The 21,290-nt window shown below is 48.7% G+C and overlaps 1 protein-coding gene across 1 annotated transcript in view; it reads right to left on the bottom strand.

Annotated features, from left to right (window-relative positions):
* LOC124005724 (nectin-2-like) overlaps positions 1–21,290 on the bottom strand; it is a 99,270-nt gene that overhangs the window by 1,780 nt on the left and 76,200 nt on the right. Inside the window, exons 7-9 of the mRNA XM_046315221.1 lie at positions 884–1,016; positions 733–805; positions 310–396 (exon numbers count right to left, since the gene is read on the bottom strand). Of these exons, the coding sequence (XP_046171177.1) occupies positions 310–396; positions 733–805; positions 884–1,016 (293 nt within the window). The remainder of the gene's footprint in view (positions 1–309; positions 397–732; positions 806–883; positions 1,017–21,290) is intronic.

The raw sequence follows: 21,290 nt of genomic DNA, 5'->3' as shown, positions 1-21,290 counted from the left end.
GATGAATTAATGATCATAAGTAGATGTTAAATGATTGATTTCTTTTTGTTTCATGAATCCTTTACTAGGATGTATTATAAATGATGTAGATAATAAACAAAGCGTTGGGTTGAGGCACTTTATAAGCCAAAGCTACAGAGCTTCATGTATACTGATAGGAAAACACAGGCCAGGTGGAAGCAATATCAAGGAGGCCAGCTGGGAATTTGCTTTCACCCATCCAGGTCTATTTATGTCTGAAGATTGAGAAAACGATTCAGGAGAGAAGGACTATTGAGAGATGCACCCCATGTATGGCTGTGTTCTTACCGTGCTGGGCTCGGCATCCTGCAGAGCGTAGTACAGGTGGTCCACGGATCCGTCCCTGCTCTCCACAGGGTCTCGACTGGTGTTCAGCTGCAGACACACACACACACACACACACACACACACACACACACACACACACACACACACACACACACACACACACACACACACACACACACACACACACACACACACACACACACACACACACACACACACACACACACAGGATTATTCTCATCTACTCGGAGTTGGGGTAAAACCTATTTCAGATGGACACTTTCATAAACTACATAATCTTTTAACAATGTTGATCAAAAAACATGTGGTATTGTAAAATACAAATTGAGGGGCCATGTAGAGATATATAAACATCTCCCATCACAGCAAGTCTAAAAGTTATGGCTGGCCAGCATCCCTCACCCTATCAGTAGAGCTGCTGGTGGTGATGGTCTGCTGCTTGTTGGGGGGAGGGAGCTTGTACTTGGGTGGACCACTGAGAAAGAGAGAAAGGAGGGAATCAAAACTAACAGTAAGGATGATCACTTAGTATGAGTGACAGTTACAAACTCACTCTCCATTGTGCTGGTTGCGTTTTTTGCGGACCAAGACCACAACACTCCCAATAACAGCCAGCAGCAGAACCACCCCAATGAGCCCTCCTATAACACCGCTTGTAGTGGGGCCCTTCACTGGCAGTCGAGTACCTGCAGAGAGAGACAGGGAGAGATGAGAGAAAAAGTGAGATAGGAAGGAAGACAAAGAATAGAAGGGAGGTTTAAGGGGATAAGTACAAAGAGAGAGATAACATTAACAACAGAGTAGTGATAGCATTCACATGCTGGAGTAGTCCCACATGCACAGGAATAACTCTACAGTCACTAGCCACTTTAACTATGCCACTTTGTTTACTTTGTCTACACACTCATCTCATATGTATATACTGTACTCGATACCATCTACTGTATGCTGCTCTGTACCATCACTCATTCATATATCCTTATGTACATGTTCCTTATCCCCTTACACTGTGTATAAGACAGTAGTTTTGGAATTGTTAGTTAGATTACTTGTTGGTTATCACTGCATTGTCGGAACTAGAAGCACAAGCATTTCGCTACACTCGCATTAACATCTGCTAACCATGTGTATGTGACAAATAAAATTGGATTTGATTTGATTTGATTTAGTGCATTTCAATACATATCGTTTCATTTGTGGTGAAAGGTTCTGAAAGCGGAATTCAAAATGTAATCCCCAAGTAATGAAGTAGGCTAATTACAGTCAATGGTGTGTGTGAGACAAGAGGTGCAAATAAACTGTCTGTGGATGCGAGAGGTATAGAGGTGTGTACGTGTGTGAGACAGCAAGCCGAGATGCAGAGAAAGTGTGTGTCTGCCTTTCCAGAAGAAAGGTCTACATTAGTGTAGACTACAGTCACATGGGGAGGCAGACAATCCGACGTAGTGACTGTAGTACCTTCCTCTAATGAACCATGACCACTAGTACCAATACTAACAATAGGATTATACACAAGACAGGAGTACACAAACACACAGTGTGACCCGTCTATTATTCTCCCCATCATTGCACAGGGGATTATGCTAATGAGGGAGTGTTAAATGGCAATAAGGAGCTCAGCTAATTGGAGGAGAGTTACACAGGGAAAGTAATTGGTTGTCCCCTGATTGAATGTTGTTAGGCTTATAATTATGGCTGTGGTACTGATGACCTTATAGCAACTCTCTGTAACGTAAACAATGGAGCATCCAATGACCTTTTCGCATGTAAAAAGCAGTTGTTTTCAATTAGACCACAACATGTAAATAAAATACAAACGCTTTGGTTTCCCACTAAAACTACCTAAAACAGTCAATAATAAATGACAATTTCTTAAAATGATCTCCAGAGTAGTTTACCCTGACATTTATAAAGTCATTATTGTTCAGAACATGGCATGTTTAATGTGTCTAGTTTAATAGGTCTTATGAGACAGAAAGATTTACAACATGGCAGTAGTCCAGTTATAGGACTTATAAGGGAGTGTTACTAGGTGATTAGGGTGTAATACAGCCTGTTGTCCACATGGCGGTGCTGTGTCCCCATAACACCGGCTCTGAAGTACTAATAATATTCACTACCTCTGTTCCATCCTCCCTTTGCTCTTCATCACTCCCGTGGTCGTCAACTTTGTATCTGGCTATATCCATGCTCCATTTTTGTCTATAGTGCTTTCTTGCTCCATCTTAACCATCCCTATATTGTTTTTTATCCTCACTTGTCCCCCAATCCCCCCCTTCCCTGATACATGGGCGAATATTGGACTATAAATTGTGCCTTCCTGTATTATAACGATGCTAAAATTTATTCTATTCTACTGAGCCATTTACTTTATGTTCATATTCTTATATTTGATTTCTTATTGTTGTTGCATTGTCAAAAAGGAACCTGCAAGTAACAATTTAGTTGGACGGTGTACAGCATACCATGTGTTACCTGTACATACGACTAATAAAACCTGAAACTTTTCCTCCCTCTCTCCATAAAACTCTATAGTCCAAAGTGATTTCCTCCCTCTCTCCATAAAACTCTATAGTCCAAAGTCATTTCCTCCCCTCACCTCCTTTCCTTTTCACTGATAGGGAATAAACTGGGCCGGTGACAGCTTTATCTGGTAAGCATAATTTATTAGGGTACGTTCTTTTCAGATCAGTTCAGATAAAGGAGAGGATGCCACTTTAGAGTATTGAGATGCAGCCGCTGTCTGAGTGACTCCAGCAGTGGTGAATAGAGATCAAGCCCTCTGTATCTGTGGTGGATGCCAGCCATGTCTCATTCTAATGAAATCTCCCAGACAGCCCGAGCATGCCCGCTGTCTCTCTTAGCTGGCGCCGTGCTCCCCTGCCCTCCGACAAGGACGGGCTAGGCTCCGTGAATGTGCGTGCGCGCACACACACAAAGCAGAGTCCAGATGGCAGGGCCAACTTGTATACTATCCAATATCCCAGTCACTCACACCAACATTTATACACACCCACAATTCTCTGTGGTGTGTTGCACACCCATACCCACTCACTCACTCACTCACACCCCCATACCCTTCCTCCCAACCCCATACCCTCCCTCACACCCCCATCCACAGATTGAGACAGGGTTTAGCCAGTCAGTGTATTCTCAAGGATTCTACCTGTATTCTCAATGTGAGGTATGGTCTAAAATACTGCTAGAGTTTTAAAATATTCTTAAAAATACTGCCAAAGTTCTACAACACTAGAGCACTGCTGCATAAGATAGCTGGTGCATAATTAAGCGGCCTCCAGGTGATTGCTGGCTGATTAGGAAAGCGAGCTCGTGCCACTCTGTGTGGCCTGCCCGCCTCTCTCTCTCCGTGCGGCCTGCCCGCCTCTCTCTCTCCGTGCGGCCGGCCTGCCCGCCTCTCTCTCTCCGTGCGGCCGGCCTGCCCGCCTCTCTCTCTCCGTGCGGCCGGCCTGCCCGCCTCTCTCTCTCCGTGCGGCCGGCCTGCCCGCCTCTCTCTCTCCGTGCGGCCGGCCTGCCTGCCCTCTCTCTCTCTCTCTCTCTCTCTCTCTCTCTCTCTCTCTCCCTCTCCCTCTCTCCTCTCTCCTCTCTCCTCTCTCCTCTCTCCCTCTCCTCTCCCTCTCCCTCTCCCCTCCTCCTCCTCCTCCTCCTCCCCTCCTCCGCCCGCCCCCGCCCGCCCCGCCCGCCCGCCTCTCTCGCTGTGGGGCCCGCCCGCCCGCCCGCCCGCCTCTCTCGCTGTGGGGCCCGCCCGCCTGCCCGCCCGCCTCTCTCGCTGTGGGGCCCGCCCGCCTGCCTCTCTCCGTGGGGCCCGCCCTCCCGCCCGCCTCTCTCCGTGCGGCCCGCCCGCCCGCCTCTCTCCGTGCGGCCCGCCCGCCTCTCTCCGTGCGGCCCGCCCGCCTCTCTCCGTGCGGCCCGCCCGCTTGCCTCTCTCCGTGATACAGGTCTACCTCTTAACATGCTTCCCCAGCCTACAGGCCCATATGACCTCGGCTGGCTGAGCTGGCCTAGCTGCACTTATCCCTGCCTCTCCCCTCTCCCATCCTGCTGCCTTCGTTTGGGAAACGCTCGTTTATCTCTCCTTAATATGGCAGCTCAAATCTGTAGCGTCTCCAGCTCTGCATCTTTAATCTCCTAATGAGCAGAGATAAGCCTGTTTTATTACCCTCCCTGACCTCACACACACACACACACACACACACACACACACACACACACACACACACACACACACACACACACACACACACACACACACACACACACACACACACACACACACACACACACACACACACACACACACACACACACACACACATCTCCGCTCCCGGAGCTACACATTTATTATACCTCAGCTATAAAAGTCATTGACCCAAACAGATTAAAGGGTCATTCATCATTGGCCAAACAATCCAATTGTTGCTGATCATAAAATCCATCTGTATTGTTTTTTTGTTGACTTTTTAAGTTTGAGCATCAACGGACACGAGACAAACACGGTTCCATTGACCCCAGATGATGGGGTTACAGATTAGGTCTAGACGGATTGATCAGCACTGATAGAGATGAGGATGAGGATGAAGAGGGAGCTGAAGTAATCCCATTGCTCAGTCAGGAAGAGGAGAAGTCTAGCCCTTAGATCCTAAAGGCTTAACAGTGTTACATTACCAACATCCATCCAGCCCAACACACACACCTCGCTCCCTAGCGACCCTGTATCCTGGTAACCAGGCGCCGCATACATAATCACACATATTGGAGGTGTACGGGGGGGGGTAGATAAGGACAAGGGCATACAGTGATAGAAGAGAGGACGAATGGGAGAGACTGTGTGATGGAGAGGAATTCAGATCACTTTGGGAACTGCCTCTTGAAGTATGCTCGTCTTATATTACTGCTGCTAACAATAAAACACACTACACAATATAACCACCACCACATGGACTACTGTTGGCTGCCGGCCTGGGCCTGGTGCTGTACTGAAGCTCTAGTCTGTCAGACAGGCCCAGTATTCATCTAGGGTGACTCCAGAGCTGGTCCCATGCATTTACACTGTCTGGGATTAAACAGATGTCAGGGACACCAAGCCTGTGTCTGTGTCTGTGTCTGTGTGTGTCTGTGTGTAACAGCAGGAAAGACGGTGTGTATGCATACAGTTGTGTGTGGGTGTGTGAGTGTTTGACGTTGATCTCCCCCTCTCTCTGCAGGGAGAGTGTGCTCCCTGCCATGGTGCATTAAGGCACCGACAGGCGCCCTGGGAGAAGGCAGGATATCTCTCTCTCTCCCCTTCATACCCTCTCTCTCTGACAAGGTCGCGGCTCCCCTCTCGCTGTCTCTGCGTCAATATTTACAGTCCACTTTACACTGGCACAGTGGTGGCTGGGTCCAGTCGGCCTGCTGCATTAGCCAAATGTAGCTGTCCAGTCCGGGTTGAGAAGGACTGAAAGGGGTAGGAATAGGACTAGGCAGGCTGTAGTAGTCCAAAGGCAACACACACCAACCCACAACCACACCAAGTAGCTGTTCATCCCAGCGACAGAGAAAACATACACAGGTTGCAGCTGGCAGGTCCATAACAAGGCATGCACACACACACACACACACACACACACACACACACACACACACACACACACACACACACACACACACACACAAGACTGGATAACTAGGAGTTGTACTGTAAGAACCCAGGTCACCTCAGTTAGCTAGTGTGTCATAATGTGAACTGTCCCTAACCTTCCCCTCCTTCCCTGGGGCCTGGTCTGTCACCCATTGGTCCGTTTACCTGCCCTGTGACCTTCTGCCCGGGAGAACATCCACTTCATTAACTACTGGAGCACTACTCCGCCATGCACAGAGGGATACCAAGCCCAGAGCGCAGCCCAGAGCGCAGCCTCCTACTGAGAGGGAATTGAGGTGAGACAAATGAACATTTCCACTACGGTTTCCTCTACTAACACATAAAAAGAGATGTTCTGAAATGGAATCTGTGCTGGTCTCAGGTTAGGCTGTGTTAGGTCAAAGCAATAGAGGAGGATGCCTTGCTAGAATTTAATATCACTTATAGCTATATTTGTTCAATGTCAGTAGAGATGGAGGAAAGAGAGATGACTTCAGGCTCCTGAGATGTATCCTCTCGGACACAGCAGGCGGCTAATTGGGGGCTGCCTCCAGTACCTCGAATAAGAGACTGATTAACAGAACGGGGAGCCGTAATGGCCCCGCTCTCCAGTTGCATTCTCTCCCCTTTTCATCCAATGCCCCTCAAGAGAATCTGCACAGCCAGAACGGCACAGGCCCGGCTCTAGCTCTGCATTTTGGATTTAAACTCTCATTAAGACAATTCTCCTCTGCCATGGTAACTATTGGGCATATAAACAATGGAATAGAATAGGCAATGAGGGTAAGAATTTGTATGTCGAAAAAAAGGACTTATCGTTATGTGGCGAGCTACCGTGAATAGGTTTAGTTTGTTGTTGATTATGCAGGGTTACAGCGCAAGTAACATACACATTCAAGTATACACACGTTATTTGCATGGACATCTAAATGGGCCTGTGGGCATATGGGTGTGGAATCACAATGCAAACCAGAACCACCGTTATATATAGTTCCTCTCACATCTACTGTGTTCCCTGGGAGGTGTTCGAGGTTGTGGGAGCCTTGAGCTGATCATACATGGAAGTCACAGGGGGTTGATGGCACCTTCATTGGGGAGAACAGGCTCGTGGTAATGACTGGAGCGGAATCAGTGGAATGGTATCAAACACATGGTCTCCCGTTGTTTGATGCCATTCCTTTTGCTCCGTTCCGGCCATTATTATGAGCCTCCTCAGCAGCCTCCTGTGATCTAACTCATTACCACATACTATGGTGTTGCTATAGATGTGCTCTTCACAGTGTCTGTCCTTAACACTAACATTACACATAGCACACTACAAATGCATGCACACATTTAGTGTTACAAAAACACAATCATACAGGCTGACACACACACACACACACACGCACAGTCGAGCACACACAATGTATGCATATGGATGCTAATATTCACATTTACACATGCACACCCACCCCCGCATGTCACAGATGAAGAATATCAAACTGCTGTACATGCATCAAAAGGCCTTACCGACAATATCCTCCAGACAGACAACCCCATGAGCACATAATGATCCTTCATACAGCATCTAACACACTGCATCAAGTCTGTCTCTCTCAGATAATCATTCTTATGTCACAATTCATCAGAATCTCAATATACAGTTAGCTATATCATGCTCCTCCATCTCTCCCACCTCTCAGTGTGTGTGTGTGTGTGTGTGTGTGTGTGTGTGTGTGTGTGTGTGTGTGTGTGTGTGTGTGTGTGTGTGTGTGTGTGTGTGTGTGTGTGTGTGTGTGTGTGTGTGTGTGTGTGTGTGTGTGTGTGTGTGTGTGTGTGTGTGTGTGTGTCAGAGATAGACAGTTCAATAGCAACAGCAAAGTATAAAGTGGGTGAGTGGACATAAATACATTGCAGTGGGCGAGGAGCACAGTGTGTGAGGTAATCAATAGGCAGCAGTGAAGGACACTTGGTGCAGTGGAACAGCAGGCCAGCCCTGCATGAAAGACATGACACAAACACTGGCTGCGCGTTACAATGACACTCAACATGACAGTCAACACAGTACAGAAAGACACACATACACTGAGTGTACAAAACATTAGGAACACCCGCTCTTTCCATGACAGACCGACCAGCTGAATCCAGGTGAAATCGGTGGTCACTTATTGAAATCAGCGCAGATGAAGTGGAAGAGACAGGTTAAAGAAGGATCTTAAGCCTCGAGACACGTGTCATTTAGAGGGTGAATGAGCAAGACAAAACATTAAAGTGCCTTTGAACGGAGTACGGTAGTGGGTGCCAGGTGCACAGGTTTAAGTGTGTCAAACTGCAACACTGCTGGTTGTTTTTCACATTATAATCATTGTACTGTAGACACTAGTCAGTGTGTGTGAGTGCATGCCAAATCAATTTAAGTGTTCACCAGAGCAAACTAAGTCATTGTGTGTGTGTGTGTGTGTGTGTGTGTGTGTGTGTGTGTGTGTGTGTGTGTGTGTGTGTGTGTGTGTGTGTGTGTGTGTGTGTGTGTGTGTGTGTGTGTGTGTGTGTGTGTGTGTGTGTGTGTGTGTGTGTGTGTACAGTAACACACTACAATCCTCATTTTAAGTGCTTATGTGTACACACACACACACACACACACACACACACACACACACACACACACACACACACACACACACACACACACACACACACACACACACACACACACACACACACACACACACACACACACACACACACACACACACACACACACACACACACACACGTCATTCAGAGCGGTGTTGATGAGAGTCATATCAGTGTTCCCTGAGGAGACACTACACTAGCCCTTAAAACACCCAGCACAGCACAGGCCTCTACATATTTAATACAGAGCTCAGAGGACAGAAGAGTGGAAGAAGGGAGAAGAGGGAGAGAGGATTGATTTCTTGCCAGCTTTACACCAGTCCAATCCTCCTGAAGTAGTTAGTGTGTGTGTACGCTTCTGCACAAGTGTGTGTCAGACCGCATTAGACACGGCGAGAGGAGAGGGAACACACACACGGAGAGACAGGAGTGTGTGTGGGGAAGAAAGGTACCTGTGTAACAACACAGAGTCAGACGGATGGAACAGAGCTGATGTGAGTGTTTTTGATCTGCTGCTATGGGAATGGAGGCTACTCATTGTGAAGGATGAGGCAGTTATTACACACCTAGATGGGCAGTGGCTTCCTTTCTACTCCAACTGTCTTCGCCTGGGCCGGTATTCTGTCTGTTCTCAACATCTCACAACGCTCAACATTCTTTTGGTCTGTGTACCAGGGTTGGGGCAACTTCCATTTCAATTCAATCATTGAAAAGTTTCCATTTACTTTCTATGAGACGTTTGCAGTTCTTGAATTTCAGTTCACTTCCTGGATTGACTGCATTGAAACTGAATTGATCCCAACCCTGCTGTGTACACAGTAACAGTCACCTGAACAGGAGCAGATCATGGCATTGTTCTCTGTAATCTATCAATGGCTTGTTGATGTTCAACACTTCCTGCAGGCGACACACACAGCGGTATCAGATAGATGTGTATCAGATAGATCTGCGTCTACTGGAGGTGACACATAACCATCTTTCTTCTAGACCAGACACACCTGTTAGACTTGTATCAGGTCCCTCTGTCTCTGCTCTACCAGCTCAACTGGAGGTGAACAACACACACTGGTCTCTGAGACACCTGTATCAGGACCATCAGTGTTTCCTCTAGGTGACAGAACAGTCTAGCAGGTGACAGAACAGTCTAGCAGGTGACAGAACAGTCTAACAGGGGATAGCAGGTGACAGAACAGTCTAGCAGGTGACAGAACAGTCTAACAGGTGACAGAACAGTCTAGCAGGTGACAGAACAGTCTAGCAGGGGATAGCAGGTGACAGAACTGTCTAGCAGGTGACAGAACAGTCTAGCAGGTGACAGAACAGTCTAACAGGGGATAGCAGGTGACAGAACAGTCTAGCAGGTGACAGAACAGTCTAACAGGGGATAGCAGGTGACAGAACAGTCTAGCAGGTGACAGAACAGTCTAGCAGGTGACAGAACAGTCTAGCAGGTGACAGAACAGTCTAACAGGGGATAGCAGGTGACAGAACAGTCTAGCAGGTGACAGAACAGTCTAACAGGTGACAGAACAGTCTAGCAGGTGACAGAACAGTCTAACAGGTGACAGAACAGTCTAGCAGGGGATAGCAGGTGACAGAACTGTCTAGCAGGTGACAGAACAGTCTAGCAGGTGACAGAACAGTCTAACAGGGGATAGCAGGTGACAGAACAGTCTAGCAGGTGACAGAACAGTCTAACAGGTGACAGAACAGTCTAGCAGGTGACAGAACAGTCTAACAGGTGACAGAACAGTCTAGCAGGTGACAGAACAGTCTAACAGGTGACAGAACAGTCTAGCAGGTGACAGAACAGTCTAACAGGTGACAGAACAGTCTAACAGGTGACAGAACAGTCTAGCAGGGGATAGCAGGTGACAGAACTGTCTAGCAGGTGACAGAACAGTCTAACAGGTGACAGAACAGTCTAGCAGGTGACAGAACAGTCTAGCAGGTGACAGAACAGTCTAACAGGTGACAGAACAGTCTAGCAGGGGATAGCAGGTGACAGAACTGTCTAGCAGGTGACAGAACAGTCTAGCAGGTGACAGAACAGTCTAGCAGGGGATAGCAGGTGACAGAACTGTCTAGCAGGTGACAGAACAGTCTAACAGGTGACAGAACAGTCTAGCAGGTGACAGAACAGTCTAGCAGGTGACAGAACAGTCTAGCAGGTGACAGAACAGTCTAGCAGGTGACAGAACAGTCTAGCAGGTGACAGAACAGTCTAGCAGGTGACAGCAGGTGACAGAACAGTCTAACAGGTGACAGAACTGTCTAACAGGTGACAGAACAGTCTAGCAGGTGACAGAACAGTCTAGCAGGTGACAGAACAGTCTAGCAGGTGATAGCAGGTGACAGAACAGTCTAGCAGGTGACAGAACTGTCTAGCAGAACTGTCTAGCAGAACTGTCTAGCAGGTGACAGAACTGTCTTTCAGGTGACAGAACTGTCTAGCAGGTAGCAGCAGCCAGGTAGCCAGAGTGACAGGAACCCGACTGTCTGACTCACTAGCCAAGATAAAAGCTCAACCACTTCCTCTGAAACACACCAGTCAGTAGACCATTAAGCAATATTAGGCTGGTTGACTTAGCATACATGCCATAGACAACAGTGTCCACTGTCACCAACCCGTTTGGCAGAAAGACACTCTTCCTTCACCCTCTGCTATATGCCACCAAGGAATGTTCACCTGCCCCAAAGCCCATCATCTCATTAACTTCACTCACTCCAACTCATTCTTTCTCTTTAACGCACCAAACCTCTAGCTCCTTTCAAAAATGACTCATCATACCAGACTTCACACAGGTCCAATGCCTGAAGGAAAAGTGGTACTGAAAACAGATGAAAAATATGACTGAAATAAAAAAATCCAAAATGTCTGGCTGATTAAAAGTCTGAATTAAACAAAACACTGGGGGGGTAAAGTCTTTCAGAATGAAAGAGAACAAAGGTTATACGAGTCTAATTATTAATCTATCGGACTACAGATCTACAGTCGTCTATCCATTGTATAGTGGAAGAACATCTCTAGTGACCAGTAACTTGGGTAAATGCATTCTGTGTGTGCGTGACATGTCTTGGCTGTGACATGCTCTCCCCACCGCCTGTAGAAGCGTGTGTGTGTGTGTGTGTGTGTGTGTACACTCGTGTGTAACATGCCTCTGCTGTATGGATCATGAATATTATTCATAAGGCTGAATGTCAACACTGATGAATCATTTTGCTGTAAAATGTCACCAAACACCAGTGTGTGTGTGTGTGTGTGTGTGTGTGTGTGTGTGTGTGTGTGTGTGTGTGTGTGTGTGTGTGTGTGTGTGTGTGTGTGTGTCTCACAGCTCCACCGCTGGACGTGGTGGCAGGCTAGCTATGACCCTGGTTGTCATCACTGTACAAAAACATTACTACCAAGAATAGAGACAGGAGGGTTGGAGTGAGGAGGGAGAGAAGAGAGGAGGGTGGATAGGGAGAGGAGGGGGGAGTCAGTGAAGGAGACAGAGGCAATAGGGGACAGGGTGGACAGGACAGCCAGAGCTATAGGGGACAGGCATGGAGACTTAGCCTCAGAGAGGCTATAGGCCTGGTTACTGTACAGCACCTCAAGTTGCAGAGAGCCCAGTGAAACTAGTCTCTGGATATTAGATGATGTCAGCAGAGAGTTCAACACAGTACTATCAACCCACACACACAACTCCCTGACAAAGACACACAACTCCCTGACAGACACACACAATTCCCTGACAAAGACACACAACTCCCTGACAAAGACACACAACCCCCTGACAGAGACACACAACTCCCTGACAAAGACACACAACCCCCTGACAAAGACACACAACCCCTGACAAAGACACACAACACCCCCTGACAGAGACACACAACCCCCTGACAGAGACACACAACCCCTGACAAAGACACACAACCCCCTGACAAAGACACACAACCCCCTGACAGAGACACACAACCCCCTGACAGAGACACACAACCCCCTGACAGAGACACACAACTCCCTGACAAAGACACACAACTCCCTGACAAAGACACACAACCCCCTGACAGAGACACACAACTCCCTGACAAAGACACACAACACCCCTGACAAAGACACACAACCCCTGACAGAGACACACAACCCCTGACAGAGACACACAACCCCCTGACAAAGACACACAACCCCTGACAAAGACACACAACACACCCCTGACAAAGACACACAACCCCTGACAAAGACACACAACCCCCTGACAAAGACACACAACTCCCTGACAAAGACACACCCCTGACAGAGACACACAACTCCCTGACAAAGACACACAACTCCCTGACAAAGACACACAACTCCCTGACAGACACACAAGACAGAGACACAACTGACAGACACACCCTGACAGAGACACACAACTCCCTGACAGAGACACACAACTCCCTGACAGAGACACACAACTCCCTGACAAAGACACACAACTCCCTGACAAAGACACACAACTCCCTGACAAAGACACACAACTCCCTGACAAAGACACACAACTCCCTGACAAAGACACACAACTCCCTGACTGACACTCCCTGACAAAGACACACAACTCCCTGACAAAGACACACAACTCCCTGACAAAGACACACAACTCCCTGACAAAGACACACAACTCCCTGACAAAGAGACACACAACTCCCTGACAAAGACACACAACTCCCTGACAAAGACACACAACTCCCTGACAAAGACACACAACTCCCTGACAGACACACACAACTCCCTGACAAAGACACACAACTCCCTGACAAAGACACACAACTCCCTGACAAAGACACACAACTCCCTGACAAAGACACACAACTCCCTGACAAAGACACACAACTCCCTGACAAAGACACACAACTCCCTGACAAAGACACACAACTCCCTGACAAAGACACACAACTCCCTGACAAAGACACACAACTCCCTGACAAAGACACACAACTCCCTGACAAAGACACACAACTCCTGACAAAGACACACAACTCCCTGACAAAGACACACAACTCCCAAAGACACACAACTCCCTCCCTGACAAAGACACACAACTCCCTTACTCCCTGAGCAAAGACACACAACTCCCTGACAAAGACACACAACTCCCTGACAAAGACACACAACTCCCTGACAAAGACAAAGACACACAACTCCCTGACAAAAAGACACACAACTCCCTGACAAAGACACACAACTCCCTGACAAAGACACACAACTCCCTGACAAAGACACACACAACTCCCTGACAAAGACCAAAGACACACAACTCCCTGACAAAGACACACAACTCCCTGACACTCCCTGAAGACACACAACTCCCTGACAAAGACACACAACTCCCTGACAAAGACACACAACTCCCTGACAAAGACACACAACTCCCTGACAAAGACACACACAACTCCCTGACAGACACACAACTCCCTGACAAAGACACACAACTCCCTGACAAAGACACACAACTCCCTGACAAAGACACACAACTCCCTGACAAAGACACACAACTCCCTGACAAAGACACACAACTCCCTGACAAAGACACACAACTCCCTGACAAAGACACACAACTCCCTGACAAAGACACAACTCCCTGACACACAACTCCCTGACAAAGACACACAACTCCCTGACAAAGACACACAACTCCCTGACAAAGACACACAACTCCCTGACAAAGACACACAACTCCCTGACAAAGACACACAACTGACAAAGACACACAACCCTGACAAAGACACACAACTCCCTGACAAAGACACACAACTCCCTGACAAAGACACACAACTCCCTGACAAAGACACACAACCCCCTGACAAAGACACACAACTCCCTGACAAAACACAACAACCCCTGACAAAACACAACAACCCCCTGACAAAACACAACAACTCCCTGACAAAGACACACAACTCCCTGACAAAGACACACAACTCCCTGACAAAGACACACAACTCCCTGACAAAGACACACAACCCCCTGACAAAGACACACAACTTCCTGACAAAGACACACAACTCCCTGACAAAGAAACACAACAACTCCCTGACAAAGAAACACAACAACTCCCTGACAAAGAAACACAACAACCCCCTGACAAAGACACACAACTCCCTGACAAAGACACACAACCCCCTGACAAAGACACACAACCCCTGACAAAGACACACAACCCCTGACAAAGACACACAACCCCCTGACAAAGACACACAACCCCCTGACAAAGACACACAACTCCCTGACAAAGACACACAACCCCCTGACAAAGACACACAACCCCTGACAAAGACACACAACCCCCTGACAAAGACACACAACCCCCTGACAAAGACACACAACCCCTGACAAAGACACACAACCCCTGACAAAGACACACAACCCCTGACAAAGACACACAACCCCCTGACAAAGACACACAACCCCCTGACAAAGACACACAACTCCCTCACAAAGACACACAACTCCCTGACAAAAGCTCCAGCAGCAGTTACATAAAGGAGCTTTTCTTGTTGCATTTTATAAGCCCTCCTACATCCCACCATGCCTGTGACCTTTAAGGTTGAGAGAGCGTAATGAGGAGTGGGGCTATACACTACAGACAGGCTCAGGGCCCATGGATGAAGGACAAGGAAGGAGGGAAGGAATGAAGGAGGGAGGGAGGGAGAGAAGGAAGGATGGGCAGTGTCATCTCTGCTCCCTCTGGCTCTTCCAGCTGTTGTTCTCTCTTTCTTTTCCCCTCCATCACTTTTCATCTGCACTCATCTTTCACCCCGAACCACTTGTGCCCCTACTCCCTCCCTCCCTTCGCGCTCTTTTCCACTCTCTCCTCCACACAAATGACTCAGTGGAACCGGTCAACTGTTACAAAATTCCCCCTGCAGCTTAACCTGCCTAATACAAAGCCTGGCTCATCAAGTCAAATAGACTGCCTACACACAATGGGAGCAGACACACACACACAAACAAAAAAAGAATTGAATACAGCAGCAGCCACGCACACACACACACACACACACACACACACACACACACACACACACACACACACACACACACACACACACACACACACACACACACATAGTACTGAACGCAGCAGCCACGCACACACACACACACAGTACTGAACGCAGCAGCCACGCACACACACACACACACACCCCCACATAGTACTGAACACAGCAGCCACGCACACACACACACACACACAGTACTGAACGCAGCAGCCACGCACACACACACCCCCACATAGTACTGAACGCAGCAGCCACGCACACACACACACACACACACACACACACACACACACACACACACACACACACACACACACACACACACACACACACACACACACACACACACACACACACACACACACACACACACACACACACACACACACACACACACACACACACACACACAGTACTGAACGCAGCAGCCACGCACACATACACACACACCGCCACATAGTACTGAACGCAACAGCCATGCACGCACACACACACACACCCACATAGTACTGAACGCAGCAGCCACTCACACACACACCCCACACAGTACTGAACACAGCAGACACAGACAACCTGGCCACAGTCAACCTGGCCACAGTCAACCTGGCCACAGTCAACCTGGCCACAGACGTGATAGGCAACCCACGCAGAGAAAACTTCAGACACTAGACTGACCATGTGGCACAGAAACAGATCTAGAAATGGAACAGCTCCATATATCACATGGCCTGTGTCCCAAATTCACAACCTATTTGTTATGTAGTGCACTACTTTAGACCAGAAATGGTCTCTGGTGAAAAGTAGTGCACTACATAGGGAATAGAGGGCCATTTTTGCCACATCCCTGGTGTGGGCCTATGGAGGATAAAGGACAGGAGAAAAGCTCATAGACAGGCCCTGTAATACAGAGATAAATTGTAGAATAGAGGCATGGGGCTACAGATGATAGAAGACTAGAGACTCCCAGACCAGACACACACTAAAGTACAGCTAAACCAATATAGTGCTGCTACGCCCAAGGAGCCATAGGTGGTAAAAGATGAGGAGCTCTAATATTGCTCCGTGTGTGTGTGTGTGTGTGTGTGTGTGTGTGTGTGTGTGTGTGTGTGTGTGTGTGTGTGTGTGTGTGTGTGTGTGTGTGTGTGTGTGTGTGTGTGTGTGTGTGTGTGTGTGTGTGTGTGTGTGTGTGTGTGTGTGTGTGTGTGTGTGTGTGTGTGTGTGTGTGTGTGTGTGTGTCTAAGGCCCCGGCTGCACACTGCTCTCGTGTCAGACACTCCTCTGCACATGGACATGAATCAGGCCTCTCCATGGAGCCGACCCACAGCACCATATTTGTGCCCCTGTCACTGTGGCCCTGCAGTGTGTGAAGAGCAGGGCTCAGCAGCGAGGCTAAGACTCAGAAGACAGGTAGATACACCACACAGTTCAATACCTTTAGCTCCCCTCTGTTCTGCCCTCTAGACAACGTCTGGCTTGCAACAGAGAAGCTCAATAAGTGGAAAGGGAAAGGAACTCCTTTCCTCACAGAATATATTCTGATCTGATTGGCTGCAGGAAACACTAGGGGGTTGTCAGTCTCCTGTGGTAACCAGATCAGAGAAACAGGGAGAGATATAAGGGGAGGAAGAGCGACGGCATCTCTGAGCAGTGAGATGGGTTGTCAGATTCTCACCATCCATCTCCCTTCTTTATTATGAGAGAGTGACAGAGAGAGAAACACCGAGAGAGCGAGAAAGGTCCAAAAAGGAGGGACAATAGAAGAGGTGAAAGAGTAAGCAGCAGAGAGAGAGAGTGATGGAGAAGATGGATGTCTGATAGAGAAGAAAAAGAGGTGTTTAGATGAAGAGACAAAGGTGAATGGGATGCGATAATACAGAGTGTGTGTAGAAGTGTCAAGAGAAGTTGCCTCACACACAGGCATAGCTGTGTGAAGTTGTCACAGTACTTCCCACAACCTGACTCTACTTAATGTCAGACAAAGAGAACAGAAATAGACTTCACTCCTACAGAGAGACGAGACCACACAGTCACTGAATAAAATCACTCTGGACTACCTCAGAGAGAAGAGCTGCATGTACATCGTCACAAAGACACACTGTGACCAGTTGATTCACTCTAGACCTGACAAGAGTCGAATAAAAATATCATATTATCCTGACCAACCTAGAGCCAGAGAATTTATGTTTCTGCTCTTCTCTTGATTGGTGTGTGTGTGTGTGTGTGTGTGTGTGTGTGTGTGTGTGTGTGTGTGTGTGTGTGTGTGTGTGTGTGTGTGTGTGTGTGTGTGTGTGTGTGTGTGTGTGTGTGTGTGTGTGTGTGTGTGTGTGTGTGTGTGTGTGTGTGTGTGTGTGTGTGTGTGTGTGTGTGTGTGTGTGTGTGTGTGTGTGTGTGTGTGTGTGTGTGTACGATTGAGAGCGTGTTGAGACGGTGAGTGCCCGAGCCAAACACACACACATATCTATTCTTAGGATCGGAGCAGGGGTAACCATTCTCATATCGATAAAGATCAGACTGACAGACAGTAGGTCTGCCAGCTAACTTGGACCCTGAAAAATGTATTATTATTCTGTGTGCTTCAGGGAGAGGTTTAGTTCCAGGTACATCCCAGCATGGGTACTTGATGTGCACACGCACACACACCTCTCATCTGCGGCTGCAGTCTGTTTTTGCAGGTGGTGATTGAGGTCACTGCACCACTGAGTGGGATATATAGTGAGAACACACACACACACACACACACACACACACACACACACACACACACACACACACACACACACACACACACACACACACACACACACACACACACACACACACACACACACACACACACACACACACACACACACACTAAACTAACACAGTTGCACTAACCCCATGCCCCCTCTCTTCTAATCCTACTCCCCCCATTCCTCTCCTCAGCCCAAATCAACCCACTCCTAAACCTACACTATACTGAAACCCATCCCTCTACAACAACCACCACTTCTCCTCCTCTACAACAACCACCACTCCGCCTCCCTGCGGACCTGGCATCCTTTCACTCCCTCCTCTCTACATTTTCCTCCTCTGTCTCTGCTGCTAAAGCCACTTTCTACCACTCTAAATTCCAAGCATCTGCCTCTAACCCTAGGAAGCTCTTTGCCACCTTCTCCTCCCTCCTGAATCCTCCCCCCCCCTCTCTGCAGATGACTTCGTCAACCATTTTGAAAAGAAGGTCGACGACATCTGATCCTCGTTTGCTAAGTCAAACGACACCGCTGGATCTGCTCACACTGCCCTACCCTGTGCTCTGACCTCTTTCTCCCCTCTCTCTCCAGATGAAATCTCGCGTCTTGTGACGGCCGGCCGCCCAACAACCTGCCCGCTTGACCCTATCCCCTCCTCTCTTCTCCAGACCATTTCCGGAGACCTTCTCCCTTACCTCACCTCGCTCATCAACTCATCCCTGACCGCTGGCTACGTCCCTTCCGTCTTCAAGAGAGCGAGAGTTGCACCCCTTCTGAAAAAACCTACACTCGATCCCTCCGATGTCAACAACTACAGACCAGTATCCCTTCTTTCTTTTCTCTCCAAAACTCTTGAACGTGCCGTCCTTGGTCAGCTCTCCCGCTATCTCTCTCTGAATGACCTTCTTGATCCAAATCAGTCAGGTTTCAAGACTAGTCATTCAACTGAGACTGCTCTTCTCTGTATCACGGAGGCGCTCCGCACTGCTAAAGCTAACTCTCTCTCCTCTGCTCTCATCCTTCTAGATCTATCGGCTGCCTTCGATACTGTGAACCATCAGATCCTCCTCTCCACCCTCTCCGAGTTGGGCATCTCTGGCGCGGCCCACGCTTGGATTGCGTCCTACCTGACAGGTCGCTCCTACCAGGTGGCGTGGCGAGAATCTGTCTCACCACGCGCTCTCACCACTGGTGTCCCCCAGGGCTCTGTTCTAGGCCCTCTCCTATTCTCGCTATACACCAAGTCACTTGGCTCTGTCATAACCTCATATGGTCTCTCCTATCATTGCTATGCAGACGACACACAATTAATCTTCTCCTTTCCCCCTTCTGATGACCAGGTGGCGAATCGCATCTCTGCATGTCTGGCAGACATATCAGTGTGGATGACGGATCACCACCTCAAGCTGAACCTCGGCAAGACGGAGCTGCTCTTCCTCCCGGGGAAGGACTGCCCGTTCCATGATCTCGCCATCACGGTTGACAACTCCATTGTGTCCTCCTCCCAGAGCGCTAAGAACCTTGGCGTGATCCTGGACAACACCCTGTCGTTCTCAACTAACATCAAGGCGGTGGCCCGTTCCTGTAGGTTCATGCTCTACAACATCCGCAGAGTACGACCCTGCCTCACACAGGAAGCGGCGCAGGTCCTAATCCAGGCACTTGTCATCTCCCGTCTGGATTACTGCAACTCGCTGTTGGCTGGGCTCCCTGCCTGTGCCATTAAACCCCTACAACTCATCCAGAACGCCCCAGCCCGTCTGGTGTTCAACCTTCCCAAGTTCTCTCACGTCACCCCGCTCCTCCGCTCTCTCCACTGGCTTCCAGTTGAAGCTCGCATCCGCTACAAGACCATGGTGCTTGCCTACGGAGCTGTGAGGGGAACGGCACCTCAGTACCTCCAGGCTCTGATCAGGCCCTACACCCAAACAAGGGCACTGCGTTCATCCACCTCTGGCCTGCTCGCCTCCCTACCACTGAGGAAGTACAGTTCCCGCTCAGCCCAGTCAAAACTGTTCGCTGCTCTGGCCCCCCAATGGTGGAACAAACTCCCTCACGACGCCAGGACAGCGGAGTCAATCACCACCTTCCGGAGACACCTGAAACCCCACCTCTTTAAGGGATACCTAGGATAGGATAAGTAATCCTTCTCACCCCCCTTTAAGATTTAGATGCACTATTGTAAAGTGACTGTTCCACTGGATGTCATAAGGTGAATGCACCAATTTGTAAGTCGCTCTGGATAAGAGCGTCTGCTAAATGACTTAAATGTAAATGTAAATGTAGCCCTCCTCCCAAACACACTCTGTCATGTGGAAGGTGCATTCAACTGGATCTACCCCCCTCTACCTCCACCCCCATCTCAACCCTGTCAGATACCCCCCTCCCCACCCCTGCTGCTCTGGTGGCAGTGGGCCAACCATGCACCACCCCTGGGAGCCCTGCTACCCACAATCCCCTGCTCCCTGTCTGCTGTCAGCTCCAGCCCGGTCAGCATCAGGACAGGAAGAGTAAACTCCTTGGGACGCTAGGGGATACAGGGGCATCCACCCCACACGGGAGACCAAGGGTTGTGTGTGTGTGTGTGTGTGTGTGTGTGTGTGTGTGTGTGTGTGTGTGTGTGTGTGTGTGTGTGTGTGTGTGTGTGTGTGTGTGTGTGTGTGTGTGTGTGTGTGTGTGTGTGTGTGTGTGTGTGTGTGTGTGTGTGTGTGTGTGTGTGTGTGTGTGTGTGTACAAAATGTAGCTTAATAAAACCCTGAGAAGTCAACATTATGACTTACTGATAAAGGGGAACAATTCCATTTCCTGTGTCTGTTATACTAAAGAGTAGTCTCAGTAATCTCAAGAGTTCCAGTGTGTTCTGCTTTAGTGCACGTGACATTGACACAACAACAGAGTAATAGTGTGGAATGCAGACAGTCAGGTACCCAGGCTAGACCAGGAGAAGC

Source organism: Oncorhynchus gorbuscha, linkage group LG19, assembly GCF_021184085.1.
Source record: "Oncorhynchus gorbuscha isolate QuinsamMale2020 ecotype Even-year linkage group LG19, OgorEven_v1.0, whole genome shotgun sequence".
Lineage (NCBI taxonomy): Eukaryota > Metazoa > Chordata > Actinopteri > Salmoniformes > Salmonidae > Oncorhynchus > Oncorhynchus gorbuscha.
Note: the sequence above shows the minus strand (reverse complement) of the source record. Positions and strands in the feature narration are given on the sequence as shown.